A 19,857-nucleotide genomic window follows, 5' to 3' on the forward strand; every position below is an offset into this window, starting at 1 on the left:
ACCTGCTCAAAATTGCCCAGTAGGTGCTATCTATGGTAGACCTCGCTATATGCAAAGTTGCACAGAAGCAGATATGGTCCCTGCCCCTGAGGAGCTTGCAGTCTAGTGGCAGATAGAGTGACCAGACATAAAAAGACAGATCAGGAGTTTTTGAGAGATTAAGGTAATCATGTTGAAAGAGTGGAAAAGAGAGAGCCAAAAGGGGGATGGGGCAGAAGCTGGTTGCTGCAGAAGCTGGGAGGTCTGAGAGGGGTTGCTTGGAGATAAGCTGCAAATGCTACTAACAGGCTTTGTCCAGACCATGGAGTTCTCAGTCATCCTCTCTGCTAAACCTGTGCGCTTTACGACCAGCCCTTATCTTGCTGAGGGCAAGCCTAAAGACATTTTTTGTCCTTTCTTTGTCTGGTTTCTCTGCTTCCCCTCAGTTCCTGGCCAGCCCTATGCCACAGGCCCAAGCCTGAGGCCAGTCATGAGAGCACGTTCTTCACATTCCAGCCTCCCCCAGCCCTCTCAGCTGAGCCACACAAAGCCCCATTCACAGCACCCTCCCTTCCTCCAGAGTGAGTTCTCACAGTCCCCAGGCTGAGTCCGTGTTCTTCCAACAGAGACTATGGCCACTTTGGGAATCAGGCTCCCCAGACTCCTCAGGAGCTGACTCTTCTGTCTCTTGGGGTCTCTCCACTGGGAAGGGGTGCAGCGAGTTTGGCCACTTGTGTGTGCATGAGTGTATGTGTGTGCTCTATGCACTCAGCCAACTCCTCCAGGCTAGGCCTAGAATAGGGGCTGTATTGAGCTGAACACAGGTGTAGATAGACGAAGGCTGGGTCCTCAGAGGTGCTCAGAGTCCTGGGTAGAGATAGCTGGGTACATGGAGAGTGGTGTATGGACTGAGGCTGGATTGAGTGTACCACCATGTCCTAAATTAGAGTACTAGTGTCATGGGGCCACTTTTAAATTCCATCCCAGTGGCCTGGGATCATGCATTAATGTTCAGGCTGTGATGTCTGTTGGGAGTGGGGTGCTATAGCCCTGAAGGATGCCAATCTCTTCCCTGGAAAGGACAGAGAAGACCTGGTTCAGAGTAGGAATGATCAACACAGGCATTTGGCCTGATCATGTGACTTTGACCAATTCTTTGCTGGGCTTCATACTTGTTGCCTATATTGATAGGTGGGTCTCTGACAATTCTTACCCTTCCATTACAAGAGGATGAGGAAAAATCTCAGCCAGGAAATGGCAATGGAAGAAATGTCTTCTAGAACTCAGGGTCTGGGATCACTTTTTTGAGAAATCCCCAGAGGGTCTATCTCCCCTTTATTTCCTCTCTGAGGATATGAGTTATCCCTACAAGTTTGGAGTGAGGGGCCTCTCAGAAGGCCTGACTCCCCTTGCCTACCCACTAAGGCTACTGTGGTCTAATACCCACTCACTCACCCCCAAAAGAGTGCCTGACCTATAGCCTCAAGAATGCTGATTGGCATATCATTTTATAAATCTGTGACAGAAATCCCTGCTGCCTTAGACTCTTTTCACCTTAATTCCCTCCTGCCAGTCCTGGCAGGGCCTCATTTCCATCTTCCCCACTCCTCATTTCCTCACCTGACCCACAGGGCTTCTCCAGGTCTAGTTTCTAACATTTGCCCCTCCACCCCCGCTCCATTTTTCCCAGCCTACTGTCCTCCATGCTTCCACAGCAAACAAGAACTGGGCTAGGAAGGAGAATAAGCTAGCAGCTACAACCCCCTGGGGTTCTCTGGATAATCTCAGGAATGTCATATCCCAAAGATTTTACTTTCCCACTGGCCAACAGGGACTCTCCTTCCTGCCCAGAGCTTGGGAGTCCTTCCAGGAGAGGGGCCTTATACAGGGTGAATGCAGGAAGGGACTGGAGGGGAGCGATGCAGTGGTTCCAGGGTGGAATGGAGTCTCTTTTCCAGACTCTGGACTAGTTAAACCAGGTGTGAGGATATGAGGAGTGGTGAATTACCTAAACCACCCACTTTCTGAGCCTCGGGGTCCTATTATCAGTGTTTCCTACTGCCTTTCACTTGCACAGGATGTTCCCAATTTTAGGCTCTCCCTAGGAAAGTACAATTTCTCTTATGTTATACACAAGGACACTGAGGGTACAAGCCATGGGCCCAGGATCAGGTAGACCAGCCAATCAACTTTCCTCAAATTGAACCCACATTTGCTGAGCACCTACAAATGGCAGGTCTTTCCCAGATATGTCATTGTTGCAATCAATTATAAAGTAGGAAATCTTCTGCCCATGTTGTTGATGAGGAAACTGAGGCTAAGAGAGAGAGAGAAAGAAGAGGCCTAAGCTGGGCTAGCACATTAGTGTCCTATTTCTAGCAGCTACTGCATTATATCATTATACCACATTCTTCTCTCAAGTTCCCAGGGTGATCCAACCCAGGATAGAGGGAAGGCCAGAGAAAGTCAGCCCATACCCTTTTCTAGGGCCTCAAGCCCTGTTTCCCAAGTGCAGGACTTCCTTTCCTCTGCCCCTTGGCAGCCTCAGCCTTTGAACTACATGTGCAATTGGACTCTAAGATCCCTGGTGACAGCCTACAGCCACAGCAGCTCAGAGGTGGGAGAGGGGTGGGGTCAAAGAACTCCACTCCCCTAACCCACTGTGAAACCTCTGACCCCACATCCCAACCCAGGTGGAGTGAATTGTTGCTCCTTGTTATTTTTACTGGTGGCTTGGAAATGCAGACAAGGTCCTGGACCTGGCTCCCAGAATTTCACAAACCTCCAGCTGTTCTCAGGACCTAGGGGCCACTGGGAGGGCTGGCCTCCAGTGCAGGCTCATTTCCATGACCTAGGCTTCCCTCTCCTCCCCAGGGACCTTGAGTGGAAATCACTGACATTTGGGGAGCAGGGTTTTTTTTCACTTGGCCTGGAAGTTTAGAGAAGTATATATGAATATAATGAGAGTGCCAGACAGCAAAGGAAACCATCAACAAATGAAAAGACAACCCAGTGTATGGGAGACATATTCACCAAAGATACATCTGATAGGAGTAATATCCCAAACGTATAAGAACTTATGAAAGTCACAAAACAAACAATCCAATTTTAAAATAGACAAAGGACCTAAATAGACACTTCTCCAAAGAGGACATACAGATGGCCAGTAGACATATGAAGAGATGTTCAAAGTCACTAATCATCAGAGAAATTAAAATTAAAATTACAATGAGATATCACATCACACATGTCAGAATGTCTACCATCAATAAATCAGTAAACAACGAGTGTTGGCAAGGATGTGGAGAAAAGGCAAACTTCATGAATTGTTAGTGGGAATGCAGATGGGTACAGCCACTGTGTGAAAGAGTGTGGAGTTACCTCAAAAAATTAAAAATTGAACTACCTTATGATCTAATGATTCCACTTCGGGGAATATATCCAAAGAAACTTGAAACACTTATTAAAAAGAATATATGCATCCTATGATCATTACAGAATTATTTACCAAAGCCAAGATTTGGAGGAAGCCCAACTGCCTATCAGTAGGTGAGTGGATAAAACAGCTGTGGTACATTTACACAGTGGAATACTATGCAGCTGTAAAAAAAAAAGAAGAAAATCTTACCCTTTGGGACAGCATGGATAGACCTGGAGAGCATTATGCTAAGTGAAACAAGCCAGTCAGAGAAATACAAGTATCACATGATCTCACTTATATTTGGAATCTAATGAACAAAATAAACTAAGAAAAAAAATAGAAACAGACTCATAGATACAGACAACAGACTGACAGCTGTCAGAGAGCAGGGGCATTGTGCGGCTGGGTGAAAAAGGTGAAGGGAATAAGCAAAAAATACAAAACCCATAGACACAGAGAACGGTATGGTAATTTCCAGAGGGAAAGAGGGATGGGAGGAGGTATAAGAAGGTAAAGGGGATATAAATGGTGATGGAAGGAGACTTGACTTGGGGTGGTGAACACACAATACAATATGCAGATGATGTATTATTGAATTGTACATCTAAAACCTATATAATTTTATTAACCTTTGTCACCTCAATAAATCCAATTTTAAAAAGTAAAAAAATAGCCCTAACCAGTTTGGCTCAGTGGATAGAGCGTCGGCCTGCGGACTGAAAGGTCCCAGATTCAATACTGGTCAAGGGCATGTACCTTGGTTGTGGGCACATCCCCAGTAGGGAGTGTGCAGGAGGCAGCTGATCGATGTTTCTCTCTCATTGATGTTTCTAACTCCCCCTTCTTCTCTATAAAAAAATCAATAAAATATATATATTTTTTAAAAAGTAGAAAAATATAATGAGAGTGCCAGAGCCAGAAGGACTCTGAGAGAGAAACCAATCTAACACCCTCATTTTATAGGTAGAGAAACTGAGGCACAGATTACATAAATACAGTGGATAGAACATGGACTTCAGACCTAGATTACCTGGGTTTAAAATTCCAAGTTTGTCACTTAAGAGCTCTATGACCTTGGATAAATTACTGAAATTCCTGTGTTTCTCTAAAATTAGGATGCTTTGCTGAGTTATTGTGATGGTGAAATAAGTTAATACATGCCAAGGGCTTGGAATAGTGCCTGCCACATAATATGTGCTCTATGAATGTTAGCTAATATTAGTTCTAACTTTCTCTAGTGATTTTGGGGGAGAGGGGGAACAAACCTAGCAATACTGATCTGCAGCCTTTCCCACAAGCCATATTGTCAAGTATGGTCTTCCAATCCACGCAGCCCCCCTGATATTTTTTTGGCACCAAAGAAGCTGAACTCAAAGTAAGAATTTCTGTCCAACATATAGACCAATGGAATAGAATAGAGAACCCAGAAATCGACCCAAACCACTATGCTCAATTAATATTTGACAAAGGAGGCAAGAGCATACAATGGAGTCGAGACAGTCTCTTCAATAAATGGTGTTGGGAAATTGGACACATACATGCAAAAAAAATGAAACTAGACCACCAACTTACACCATACACAAAAATAAACTCAAAATGGGTAAATTACTTAAATGTAAGACGGGAAACCATAAAAATCTTAGAGGAAACCACAGGTAGCAAAATCTCAGACATATGCCAAAGCAATATCTTCACCAATACAGCTCCTAGGGCAATGGAAACTAAAGAGAAAATAAACAAATGGGACTACATCAAAAATAAAAAGCTTCTGCACAGCAAAAGAAACCATCAACAAAACAACAAGAAAACCCACTGCATGGGAGAACATATTTGCCAACGGTATCTCCGATAAGGGTTTAATCTCCAAATTTACAGGGAACTCATACAACTTAACAAAAGGAAGATAAACAGTCCAATCAAAAAATGGGCAACAGACCTAAATAGATACTTTTCAAAAGAGGACATACAGAAGGCCAAGAGGCATATGAAAACATGTTCAAAGTCACTAATCATCTGAGAAATGCAAATCAAAATGACAATGCTGTACCATCTCACACCTGTCAGAATGGCTATCATCAACAAATCAACAAACGATAAGTGCTGACGAGGATGTGGAGAAAAAGGAACCTTCATGCACTGCTGGTGGGAATGCAGACTGGTGCAGCCACTGTGGAAAACAGTATGAAGTTTCCTCTAAAAACTAAAAATGGAACTCCCATTTGACCCAGTGATCCCACTTCTAGGAATATATCCCAAGAAATCAGAAACACCAATCAGAAAGGATATATGCACCCCTATATTCATAGCAGCACAATTTACCATAGCTAAGATTTGGAAACAGCCTAAGTGCCCATCACCAGATAAGTGGATTAAAAAACTGTGGTACATCTACACAATGGAATACTATGCTGCTGTAAAAAAGAAGGAACTCCTACCATTTGCAACAGCATGGATGGACCTGGAGAGCATTATGCCAAGCGAAATAAGTCAGTCGGAGAAAGAAAAATATCACATGATCTCACTCATTTGTGGAATATAATGAACAACATAAACTGATGAACAAAAACAGATCCAGAAACAGAGAAGCATCAATCAGACACTCAAACCTCAGAGGGAAGGCAGAGGAGGGTGGGGTAAGGGGGAGAGATCAACCAAAGGACTTGTATGCATGCATATAAGCCTAACCAATGGACACAGACACCAGGGGGGTGAGAGCATGAGCGGGGGCTGAGGGGGGGGAGTGTGGGGGGGGGGGGTAAGGACACATATGTAATACCTTAATCAATAAAGAAAAAAAAACTGAAGTGCCTGGAAATTTAGCTGGTGGATTCTGGGGAAAACGATGTAGGCATATTTTTAAAAATAGCTTTATTGAGATTTAATTCAAATATCAGACAAATGGCCCACTGAAAGTGTACAATTCCATGATTTTTAATATAGTCATAGAATGTGTAACCACCATCACAATTTTAACACATTTGCATTATTTCAAAAAGAAAGGCAATGCCCATTAGCAGTAACCCCTAATTGCCTCCCACCCTACCCAATTCTCAGGCAACTCTACTTTCTGTCTCCAGAAATTTGACTATTTTAGAAACTTAATATAAGTGGAATCATGCAATATGTGGTATTTTGTAACTGGCTTTTTTTCACTTGGCATAATGTTTCCAGGGTTCACCCATGTTGTAGCATGTATTATTACTTCATTCCTCTTTATAGCTGAATAATATTTCATTGTTTGTATATACCCCTTTCATTTATCCACTCATCTGGGTTTTTTCTACTTTTCTACTATAATAAATAATGATGCTCTGAACATTTAGGTACAAGTTTTTGTGTAGATATTTGTTGTAAGGACATTTTAAAGTAAAAACTGTGTAAAAAGTTAAGTGAATTAGATAAATATTTTATAAGCATAAAGCATTATATAAATAAAAAAGTATCTTAGCATTTTTATTATTTTATGTCTTTCTATTTTGTTTCTCTATACAATTAGTTATTTATAATCAACAAATATAAAAATAAATTATAGATACATAGTCATAGAAGAAAAACCCAAAACAATAAAAAGATATATAGTGAATTATATTTTTTAAAAATAATTTGTGTCCAAGACATGTCAGAGTCAAAGCTTTGCTTCCTACTTCCCATCTTACCTACCAAGGGCTCATCCCCATCTCTCCCACTGCTCAAAACAAACATTGTCTAATCTCAGATGACTCTTGAGCAAGCTACACCCATTTTGCTGAGATGGACAACTGGGGAAGGGGGGCAAGCATTAGGAGTGAACTTCCCATACCCATACCCAGGCTGTGCTGATGCAGGAAGTACCCTGGATGCCAGTATTGCCATCCCTTTACCTTGCCAACCAGGTGGGATTGCCACATACTGCTGTTAGAGAGACTACAATTGCTAACTAATCAGAAAGTTTCATGCCCGACATTTTCTGGAATAAATCAGTCATACCCACCTACAGGGTACTTGGGGGTTGTGAGTGAGGAAAAACTCTCATGTTGTATCTACTAGACAGAAAGTTCCAGGGGTAGGGACCTACAACAATTTTGCTAACCATTATAGATCTGCCCAGAGCCTGCCATATAGTAGAGCCTGAATCCATATTGCTTGGTTGAATGAGTAAAAGTATGAATTCCTGAAGGCTATTCTCAGCCCAAGGAAGCCCCCCACCACCATTTCCTTCAAGATTTAAAAAAAACAACAAGAAAACATATCAACAAGCTTTACCATCATTATTTCATGTGGTCCTCACTACAGCTTTATGAGGTAGGAATTATAATTTTTCTCAGTATATAAATAATAACAATGGTTAATGCTTGCAGACCAGGTACTTTTCTAAGCTGTTTATACATATGAATTCACTTAAGCCTCATAACAATTTATGAGGTGGGTACTATTATTAGCTCCATTTTGCAGAGAAGAAACTAAAGCTTGGAGGATGAAGTAATTTTCTCAAAGACACACAGCTAGCAAGTTGTGGATCAGATGTAAAGGGCTTGACATCATGTCTTCTTATTCTAGAGGTCCTGGTCTTTTCACTGCATCAAGAACACCAAGGTCGAGCTCCCACACACAAATTTGCAAATGTCTCATTTTGGCCCCTTCTCCCATGACCATTCATACTCAATGCTTACATCCGTGGCAAGTCTCCTGGCTCTGTGCCTTCTACCTCTCCTATCTCTAACTTTACTCTTCCTTGAAGAACTTGCCCTTCTTCTTTCCTTTATGGATCATCCTTCAAGATTCCATTCCGATTTCCCATCTACCATGTGCCAGGCTTGTAGCAGTGGCAAATCCACTGAGGAGAGGTGGCTTGCTCAAGACTACTCAGCCTAGATGTGGCAAAGGTGGACATTACATCCAGGTCAATCTAACTCCTTGTTCAATGCTCTTTCTGCCACACCAAGCTGCCTTCTGTTCTGAGCCAGGAAACTCTACTGAGAAAGCTTCCTAGATCGCCCAGAAACGAACTCACAGCTCTCTTTAAGTCCATCTATGCCAATGGCCTATTCTTTCCCCTCAGCTCATGGACCTGTGTTTCACAGATACATAGCATATGTTAGCATCTAGGTGATTTATAATTAGCCACACAGGAACAATCCCCAGTGTGGATTTTTCACCCATGTCGGGAGCCAGTACCCAACACTCAACTGACACATTATTTGACTGGGCTGTGGAACCATAGAGAGGGGTCCTGGAGGTGAAACCTCCTTCTTTGGGGTATATGGCCCTATGCTGCTCTTGCTAAGTGGTTTTGCCATGACTTGAGGATCTATGTCAAAACTCCTTTCTTTGGACCCAGTAATTGAGAGGTGGCCATTTGTACCAGTCTCAGATATACACACCCAAACTCAGGCTGGTTAAGGTATCTATGGTAGTATCCTAAGATGAGACAAGCTACCTGAATAGGTGGTGAGCTCCACATCATTGGAGGTATGCATCAATGGCTGGCCATCCACTTGGTAAAGAAGATGTCTACATGGAATGTGGGAATGGCATTCAGAAATATTTAAGGGTTTCTATGCATTCATATCCTCTTTTAAATTCTCTACACTCCCTCCTGCCCCTCCTACAGAAAATACGCACTACATGTGGCAAATTGATCTTGCTTGGGATGACAAGGGCAAAGATCTGGAAAAGTAGAGACATCTTGGGAACTGAGAGCAGAACTGCTGAATCACCAGTCATTGTCACACTCTCACCTTATATCCTGCCATGCTAATTCCAGGCAAAGATTGGGAATCTACAAGCTGGTCTGGTACAGTGAGGGCCCAGGGTGTGAACAAGCACACTTGAGAACACGTATTTATATGATCATATGTATGTGCATGAAGATGAGCCTGTGGAGGGGATGTAAAAGCACACACCCATGTGAACAGGTGCCCAGGCAGCCAACTGAAAGTTCCATGCACACCGTGGGAGCTCATGAACAGGAGAGGATACTTGAGAGTGTGTCCTTGGGTGAATACAGGAGAGCCCTCATACACATATGCACTCAGATGTGTGACTAAGTGTGTGAGACCAGTTTTCTGTACAGACTCCAAGGAGCAAACACCAAAGAGAAGGCTGGCAGCAGCAGAAGGAAATGCAAAGGTGCTACCGAAGAACCTCAGGAGGATGCAGTCATTGAGGATGGGACAACAGAAAGCGGGGTCCAACTCCTAAAAGCCTCTGCCTTTCCTCCAGCCTTCAGCATTTTGGAGATTAAGAACAAACAGTGGTGACACGTAATGTTCATGTGGTGGAAACCGCCACAGCAGAAGGAAAAGTTGGCAGCTAAGAAAAAACTTAAAAAAGAGATATAGGCTCTTGGTAATAAGGCTCCACCAAAGTCTATACCCAACACCATCAATAACCACTGAGTGTATGATGAAACCACAGTAGACCCTAATGATGAAGAGGTGGCTTATGATGAAGCTACATATGAACTTGCTTCTAACTGCAACAAACTTCTCCCAAGGTTGTCATTACAACATCAGCTAGATCTCATGGGAGAATAGTACGACTCTGTGAACAGCTCTCCACAGTTATACCAAACTCACATGTTTATTACAGAAGACTGGCTCTGAAAAAAAAGTCCCACAGTGCATCTCAAGAGATTTCACAGATCTGATCAATATTAATGAAGATCGTAAAACACCAAGTGGATAAATTCTTAGTCACTTGCCAAATGGACCAAATGAACAGTGTTCGTCTGTATAAAGAAATTAAGAGAAGAGGCGAGGACCCCACAGAACATATACCTAAAATAACTCTGAATAATTTTACAATATGGCTGGATCATTCTGTTGGATGGGTGTTTGCATCTCTCTTTCCCCATAATTCTCAATTTATCGGAAGGCAGGTTGCCGCATTCCACAATCAATGGGATTATATCTTCCTCAGATTTCACAGATATTGAAGAGTGAAAAGAAAGTGGAAATTCAGGGACTTGGGCCATGTTTTACCTTAAAATTAAGATCTCTTCAGAAAGGAACCTTTGATTCTAAATATGGAAAATATGAATGGGTCCATAAGCCCCAGGAAATAGATACAAGTAGAAGAAAATTCCATTTATAAAGTACTGAAGGAATAGTATTAGATTTGGCTGAGCAGGCCTATCTTGAAATTGTGACAGAAGACTCTTCAAAATGGCATTTATTTATTTCATACACCTTCTTTTGTGTCTAGACAAATTACCAAGTGCCATGAATTACCAATCACTGTTTCTGTAGGAAATATAAATAAAACTCATTTTGGTGAGAGGTTTTTTTTTGTTTGTTTTTTTTTAAGTATGTGAGGACAATGATTCAGAAAAAGCATGGTGTCCCTTGTTGGACCATGACTTGGAGGCTAACCTCTATAAAGCTTCCCTGTTTATCAGGGACTTTACTGTACATGATTTGCTTTGCCTCCCATAGAAGCCCTGTGGGTAGGGAAGACAGCATTATTACCACGTGTGTGGATGTATGCATGTGTGTGTGTGGCATGTGTCTAGATGCCCTGCCTGTGATTGCTGTTAGATACTACCAGAGACAGGTTATGTTTAGATTTTGCCACAAAATAAGGGGAGATTACAGTCTATTACATAGACCATGTATAGATCCAGTTGTATCCTGACCACCTGTGTGGCCTTGGGCACATCTCTTCCCTGCCTGAGCCTCAGTTTCCTCATCAGTAGTTTGGAGGGAGGAACAGATGACTTCTACGGGCCTTTCCATCTTTGATATTGTGTGACTATCTACCTACCTTATAAGAGGAAAGAACTGAAGGACAGCAGCTAGTATTGCTCTCTCAAAGTCACCCAGAAGTCATGGCTGAGATGGAGCTCTAGCCAGATTCTCCACCTCCTAGGCCAGTCCTCTCCAGGAAATGATATGCCCATTTGATACAAGAGAGTAACATGAGAGAGGATCCATGTTCTGGGTACTTGCTATATACATAACACCATGCTAGGTGCTGGAAGGGGGCAAAAGGACACATCAAATAAACAGTTCTGTGTGTGTATGTGTGAAAGTGTGAGGCTGGGATGGGGGCACTCATATGTGTGCTTGGTTGTTCTGAGAGACCATAGATAACCTCGGGGCCCACAGATCTCCAGGGAAGACACATCAGACACGTATGGAACTATTTATACTGGGTTTATCTCACATCCAAGCATCTTGTCCCTTGGCTGCCCCTAAACCCCAATGCAGCTCAAAGCAGTCCTGGGCCCTGGCTTGACTTCTTGCCACCTTCAAGTATTCTTGGCTTCTAAGGTGTCATCCTTCAGCTCCCAAATGGATCGCTTCTCATCCTAGACTCAAGCAAGTCCAGAGTAGAGAGTTGGGGGTGGAGGCTGTAGCAAAAGAGCAGATATGACCTGAGACCTTAACCCTGGAGTTTCCAAATATGGAATAATAGTTTTTCTTTGCTTTGGTGCTCTGTATACAGTTTGGAAATCTGCTTCTAACAAGTCATGTGTGTTGACCACCCACTTCATGCTGGTTACTTTAAAGACAACCTCCCCAAATCCTAGTGACATCTCTGTGAGACAGGCACTGATTTTGCAGAGTAGGAAACTGAGAGGACTTGCTCAAAGGCACACAGCTAGTGTGTGTGTGTGTGTGTGTGTGTGTGTGTGTGTGTGTGTGTGTGTTGAGTGGGGGTAGGGATGTGGAATTCAAACCCACGTTTCTGTTTCCCCACTCCTCATGCCTCCCCAGCTGAGAGAGAGCTCCATATGGTGTGGGATGCCAGGGACTCAGTTTCCCCATCAGAACTCCAAGAAGGTTGAATTAGATTATCTAAAAGGGCCCTTTCAGCTAAAGAGTGTGTGGTGGTCTGGCAGGCTGCCTCCTTTCCCTGAGATCTAACCATGTGTTGATTGGCATCTGCCACAGCCCTCTGTGTACATGTGCATGCACATGTCTTTGCACTGGGTGCGTGCTTCTGTATGTCTACATAATTTTGTGTATGTTCCTGGGTCCATGTGTATCTGCATGCTGTGCTTGTGCATGGGAAGGCATGTGTTAATGTGCAAGTGTGCCTACGTCTGTATGTGCATACAGGCATTTGTATGTGAGTTTACATGCTTGTGGCTGTGAACTGTCTATCTATGCATGTGCATTTGCATGTGTTTGTCTCTATGTGGGCTTGAATGGCATGTCTATGCATGTGTATGTGGAGCTGAGAGTGTGCACAAACACATGTGTAAATTCTGTTTGTGGCTATACATATGAGTGAATGTGTGTGTGAGTGCTAGTGTCTAGGACCTGGACTAGAGGTCCCTGGCCTTTCTTGGGGTTTTCTTAGCCCAACAATTTCTAAGAGGTTAGCACGGGGTGGGAGTGTTTGCTGGAGTCTAAAAAGATTGAGGTAATGAGCATAAAGGGATTTAAATCTATGTTAAGCACCCAAAATGGTTGGCCAGGGTGGTGGTAGTGCCATTTGGGCATCAAACCTCTCAAGCACTTTCACTTTCCCCTTGCCCTGTCCTTATCATTAGACCTATCTCTCATATCCTCCATACCCATCCTCACTGCCATCGTAGCTACCTTACTGGACTCCATATCACCATGTGGGCCCTTCCACATTGTCGCCATCTGAGACTGCTAGAGCACTTTTCTTAAAATCATCCATTTAATTATATCCATATTTTATTAAAATTTCCCTGGCCCCTAACACAACAGTCTCCAGACTTTGGAATTTCATGGATGGGGAAGACAATGTTTAAATAATTAAATAGGGGAACAGTCAGAGGTGACAAATATTTTTATTTTTCTGAGATCAGAGAATTTTAAAAATCTCTCACTCTTATTTCATTAAAGAAAGATCATTTGAACCCCATACCCATAAGGACATAATAATCTCCAAATACAGAAAAGTCTTTTGAGTTGAATTAATTTAGCTTTCTGAAAACTGCACTACGTTATCTCCACTTTTCTCTCATTTCACTGCAGATTATTGAAAATCTCATTTGGGACCCCCTCTAGGTTAGGATCGCAAACCCATGGATCAATTCCAAACCCTATGGGAGGCAGCCCCTAGTTCCCCCTCTCTAGCTCCTCTTCCCTCAAACCCTGCACTTGAGGCACATCATGAAACCAGCCCTTTTCCCAACCCACCACCACTTGACTGCCTCCAGACTCTTGCTCATGGAGTTCCCTCTGCCAGGCATGCCTGGAATGTCTTTTCTCCTTTTTGGACTGACAAACTCTTCTCTTCCTTCAAGCCTCAGTCTCAGTCCAAATGTGACCTCTTATGAAAACTTTCCACGTCCCTTCCACTGGAAGTGATCTTTACTTCCAAGGGTCCCAGACTTCAATTTATCCTCTCATAGTCAAGCTAGTTGTTTGAAAGTCTTCCTACTAGGTTGAAATGTGGAAAGCCATACAGTGTCAAGAAGAGTGTGGACTTAGAAGTTCAGACCCCAACTCTATCAATCATACCTGAGTGACATTGTAAACATTTCTGAGTAGCTCCCAAGGTCCTTTCTCCATCTATAAAAGCAGGAAAACAATGGCTTGCGGTGAAGATTACCACCGCAGTTAATGAATTGGTGGGATCACTGTTTAGACCTCACTTGGAGCATCATCCTTTCTACCTTATAGACCTCAAAGGCTTTCAGTTACCAAATTGGCATCTCCCAAATAATAGATGACCCTGGAAGGGAGCAGAGGAGCAGCACTGACCCCCAAATGCTCAGTCACTGCCCAGCCAGTAGATGTTTGATAGCTTGACTTCCCCTTCTGTCTGGAGGCACGTTTAGCAGCTGCCCACTCGTCTTATTGCCTGAGAGCTGTCAGCTGGTCCTCCGAAGGACAGATAGCCATCAGAGCTTGTTCACTGCCAGTGGGACCCTCTTGATAAAACCATTTGATAATCATATCCATGGCCATAAAAAATTGGTCATACCCTTTTAGCTTAGAAATTCCATCTTTGGGAATCACTACCAAAAAAAAGACTCAAACGATGTTTACTGTAATATTATTTAAAACCATGATTAAAAAATAAAAATTAATTTTAAAATATTAAGGCAATGATTAACTGAATTGCAGCAAGTGAACTCGATGACATACTACACAAACATTAAAATATGCCTTAGGGGAAATTTGAGCTAAAGGAATTTCAAATCAGAATAAAAATAATATATGTAATCCAAACAGCCTGGTACTGGCACAAGAACAGGCATATAGACCAATGGAATAGAACAGAGACCCCAGAAATTGACCCATACTATTACAGTCAATTAATATTTGACAAAGGAGGCAAGAGCATACAATGGAGTAAAGATAGTCTCTTTAAGAAATGGTGCTGGGAAAACTAGACAGACACATGCAAAAAGATGAAACTAGACCACCAACTTACAACATACACAAGGATAAACTAAAAATGGATAAAGGACTTAAACGTAGGCCAGGAAACCATAAAAATCCTAGAAGAAAACACAGGCAGTAAAATCTCAGACATCTTATGTAGCAGACTTTTTGCTGATACATCTCCTAGGGCAAGAGAAACAAAGGAAAAATAAACAAATGGGACTACATCAAAATAAAAAGCTTCTGCACAACAAAAGAAACCACCATCAAAATGAAAAGGGAACCCACTGTATGGGAGAATATATTTGCCAATGATACATCTGATAAGGAATTAATCTCCAAAATATATAAGGAACTCGTACAACTCAACAAGAGGAAGGCAAACAATCCAATTAAAAAATGGGCAAAAGACCTAAACAGATACTTCTCCAAGGAGGACATACAAATCGCCAAGAGACATAAAAAAATGCTCAAAGCCACAAATCATCAGAGAAGTGCAAATTAAAACCACAATGAGATATCAGCTCACACCTGTCAGAATGGCTATCATCAATAAATTAAATTAACAAATAACAAGTGCTGACAAGGATGTTGAGAAAAGGGAACCCTAGTACACTTCTGGTGGGAATACAGATTGGTGCAACCACTATGGAAAACAGTATGGAGTTTCCTCAAAAAATTAAAAATGGAACTGCTTTTTGACCCAGCAATCCTACTTCTGGAAATATATTTTATAAACCCTGAAACACCAATCAGGAAAATATATAAACCTTTTATTTATAGCAGCATTATTTGCAATAGCTAAAATTTGGAAACAGCCCAAGTGCCCATCAGTAGATGAATAGATACAAAAGCTGTGGGACATTTACACAATGGAATACTATGCATCTGTAAAAAAGAGGGATCGCTTACCCTTTGGGGCAACATGGATGGACCTGGAGACTATTATGCTAAGTAAAATAAGCCAATCTGAGAAAGACAAATATCACATGATCTCACTTATTTGTGGAATCTAATGAACAAAATAAATTGGCCAACAAAATAAGACCCAAAACATGGAAGCATGGGACAGACTAACATACCTCGATGTAGGGGTGGGGGGATGAGGAGATATAAGCCAAAGAATTTATATACTTATGTGCATAGCCCATGGACATGGGCAATAGGGTGGTGAAGACCTGGGGGTGGGGGGTAGAGGCTGGGTGGAAAGGAGTAAAGAGGGGGAAATGGGAGACATCTCTAATTCTGTCTACAATAAATCTTATCTAATAAAGAGGAAATGTGCAAATTGACCGTCACACCATAACGGTCAAGATGGCTGCACCCACATCAGAGGCAGGGATTCCATAATACAAGATGGCTGCACCCACAGTGGAGGCCAAGTTCCCATAACGAGCCTTAATGAGCAATCAGCAGGGACCTGAGGCTGTGTGGTGCTGGGCCGGGCCAGGGGACCTGAAGCTGCGCCCCTGCCTGGTGGGGCTTGACAGGGACCTCAGGCCATGCCCCCCACTCACGGGGCTTGACAAAGAACCTCAAGGCATGACCCCACCCTGGCCCAGGCTGGGGGACCTCAGGCTGCACCCCCTGCCCCAGTGCCAGGCCAGGGCACCTGAGGCTGTGCCCCCACCCCAGCAGAGCTTGACGGGGACCTCAAGGCATGCTCCCTGCCCTGGCCCAGGCCGGGGGACCTCAGGCTGTGGCCCCTGCACTGGTGCTGAGCCAGGTACCTGAGGCCACGCCCCCTACCTGGTGGGGCTTGACGGGAGTGGGGCTGGCCGGGTCTGGGTCTCACATGACTTCATGGCACACATGGGTGGGCAGGAACTTGACTCTGATTCCCGTGGCATGCCCCAGACTCTGACAGGAGGAAGATTTTCATATACATTTTATTAATTTTCTTTCATCTCTGACAATTCTATTATAGAGAAAAGGCAAATAGCAATATTAAAATATTTCCTCTAATTAATTTTCTTTTAATGTGCATGAATTTCATGCACCAGGTCACTAGTATACATATAAAGAAAAAGAAAATTTCTGTGGGAAACAACTGATTCTCAACAAGCCCTTGTCATGACAAGTGGATGTGTGGTTAAGCTGAATTATGAAAGATCTGGGTTCAAATTCCTACTCTTCTGGGCATGTGTCTGGGACTCTCATGACTCAGTTTCCTAACCTGTCATAGGATTGTTGTGCAAGGTAAAATGAAATGGCACACACAGATCACTTAGCACAGTGCGTGGCATATAGAGGGCTCCAAATAATCATTGTTCTCCCATCCAGTCTTCTAGCAATTCTATTTCTGGTAATGAAGCTTCTGATAATAAAATGAGTTACAGAATACAAAAAAATTTTTTTTTCATTTTATCGCTTCCCAGTATTGCTCTTTGTCCAAAGTCTACTCTGTAGTTTGATACATTCCATATGTCTATTTTATAGTGTTAAAATTAAAAATTGCCTTCAAAAATAATATATGCATAGTGGAGAATCACAGCTTTGAAAGATGAAAAAAGAACTGTAGATGAAAAAAAAAACTGAAAGAAATACACTAAAATGTTAATAGTGATTTTCCTGGGTATCTACACTAATAAAAGAGAAACATGCAAATTGGTGTCACTCCACTATGCCTACCAGCCAATCAGAGCGATTATGCAAATTAACCCAACAAAGATGGCGATTAATTTGCATTTGCAGGTGCAGAGCGAAGACTGAAGGCTCCGGCTGGAGTGAAGACTGAAGACTGAAGACTGAAGACTGTGGGCGCAGCAGAGAAGCCAAACCTTGCTGCAGTCGCAGTGGAGATGCCAAGCCTCGCTGTGGCTGGAGGGGAGAAGCCTAGCCTGAAGGCTTGGCTTCTCCACTGCGGCTGGACCAAAGGCCTGGGTTCCAGGTGCCAGAGGAAAACCAGTGCCAGCAGCCAGGGGAAGGAAGGCCTATTGAGCGAATCTTCGTGCGACGGGCTTCTAGTTGAAAATAATGATGGTAGTTCATTTTTCCCCTCTAGTTCTCTATTTTCAAAGTTGTCTCAGTAAGAAGATGCAACTATTTTTTCAATTTTTAATTTATTTTAGAGAGAGAGAGAGGGGAGAGAGAGAGAGAGAGAGAGAGAGAGAAGAGATGCGAGAGAGAAACATAGATTGGTTGCCTCTCCCATGTGCCCCAACTGAGGTTCAAACCCGAAACCTCTGTGCCTTGACCAGGAATCGAACTCACCACCTTTTGAGAGCTTGTTTGGAGGTTCTAGCAGGGGAGCGCAGCTACTCGTATACCCTTGACCGAAGACCGGTCCTCTCCTCGGGGGGGAAGGTCGTCCTCTTCGACCGAGCGCGCAGCTTCGGGAGGGACGCACATGGATCGGTGAGGGAGGAGGGGGACACCCGCCTAGCCAGCCAGATCAGCCGAATCAACCCTGGCGATCAATGGGGTGACAGATGTCGCAGCCAGATCGCCCTCACATCCAGAACTCACCACCTTTTGATGTATGGGATGATGCTCCAACCAACTGAGCCGGGGTGATACAACTATTTTAATGAAGAAATCATTTTAAAGAACCAATCCCAAAAATGAAAAAAGTGCCTATGTCTGGTACATAGAGGATACTAAATAAATATCAGTTCCTTGGTTCTTGAGAGCAGAAATCATGCCCTACACAGCCTGTGGGTCCTGATGTGCTCCTGTATTCCCTGAGTCCAGGATATAACAGTACTCAGCAAATATTTAACTGACTATGTAGCATAGAGTCTGGCATATAGTAGATGCTTGATAAATATTTGTCACTTTTCCTACCTTCTCTTTGGACATAAGCTATGTCCCTTTGTGCCTTTAGGTAACTCCTATGGTGCCAAACACAGAGAAGGTGCTTGATAAATGTTGATGGAAATAAGTAATAATAATAATCATAATAGTTACCATTGTGGATGCCACATACCAGTCATCACGTTAGGAACTTTACACACATTACCGCTTATATTTGTAAACATTTAATATACCAATAATAACACCAATCTCTTCACCCTATAAAGTTGGTATTGCTGTTGTCTTCATTTTAAAGCTGAGGAAACTGGGGGGAAGGGGGGGCTCAAAGTGGTTAAGAATATTGCCTTAAGTGGCAAGGCCAGGTAGGCAACAAAGACAAGTTTTATGAAAAAGAGCCAGCTAGCCTACTCATTTTCCTGGGAAGGTTACAGAAGATCACAGAGCTGGTTAAATGACAATGGTGAGACTTGAACCCAAGTCTTTCTAGTGCCAAGGTAGTCTCAGAAGCCCATCTGCCTTCCAGCCAGCCTGCAGTTGTCCCCAGCTGCCTCCTTCTCCCCAGAGCAGTGGGTAGGCTGGGGCTGGGAAGCCACTTACCGTCACTTTCCTGAAACAAGCCCAGAAAAAATCCAGCAGAGGCATGGTGGGGCGCGGGAAGCTGGCAGGGCCCGGTAGAGTTCTGCTGGGAACAGGCCTCTCCCTCTCTGGGGACTAGGCTACAGGGGACCAGGGGTTCGGTGAAAGCCAGCCTGACCCAATGCTCCATCAGCCAGCACTGCACAGAGAGGGGAGAAGTTGAAAGCAGCGGCTATCCTGAGCTCAGCTTGCCTCCACTCCAAGCGCCTCCCAGAGGGTTAGCTGAGGGAGGGAGGAAAGAAAGGAGGAAGAGAGGAGGCTAGCTAAAGAGGAGGGACCAGGAGGCGGGTCACTGATTCAAACTGGGCACCGTTAACCAGTTGGCTGGGACTGGACAGCAATGACAACTGAAATTCCCTGAACATTACAGTTTCCAAGCTTGGAATGTCCAGCCTGCCTGCGTGCTCACCAGCCAGTCCCAACACCTGCATTCCAGCATGCCTGCTTACTTTCCAACTGCCCAGTGACACACCAGTTCTCCTTGGGGGCCTCTGGTTACAAGACCACACAGGGGCTGTGGAAAAAGTTCCAAAGAAAAGGCCCAGGGAGGAGAGCCCCAGGTAGGTGTGAAGGCAGTTGGTGGATGGGGAAAAGCTATAGCCTTAGGAAACCTTCTCAAACTGGAAGTTCTGGGCCCTGGGTTAAGGGGTCATTCTCCAGCCCTGCACTAAAGTCAGGAATCACAATTCACTTTGACACCTCCAGAATTTCCCTTCCTTTCTGGGTCTCAGTTTTCTGGGCTATATAATGAGAGTCAGGGTCACAAGTCTC

At 43.5% G+C, this 19,857-nt stretch overlaps 1 protein-coding gene and 1 pseudogene across 1 annotated transcript in view; one reads left to right on the forward strand and one right to left on the reverse strand.

Annotated features, from left to right (window-relative positions):
* The window catches only part of STARD8 (StAR related lipid transfer domain containing 8), an 86,844-nt gene extending 67,577 nt beyond the window's left edge, over positions 1-19,267 (reverse strand). The window contains exon 1 of the mRNA XM_023764612.1: positions 19,048-19,267. Coding sequence (XP_023620380.1) covers positions 19,048-19,092 — 45 coding nt within the window. The 5' untranslated portion in view covers positions 19,093-19,267. The remainder of the gene's footprint in view (positions 1-19,047) is intronic.
* LOC102436616 lies at positions 9,005-10,474 on the forward strand (annotated as a pseudogene).
* Positions 19,268-19,857: the final 590 nt, after the last annotated feature.

Source organism: Myotis lucifugus, unplaced genomic scaffold, assembly GCF_000147115.1.
Source record: "Myotis lucifugus unplaced genomic scaffold, Myoluc2.0 scaffold_4, whole genome shotgun sequence".
NCBI classification, from domain to species: Eukaryota; Metazoa; Chordata; class Mammalia; order Chiroptera; family Vespertilionidae; genus Myotis; species Myotis lucifugus.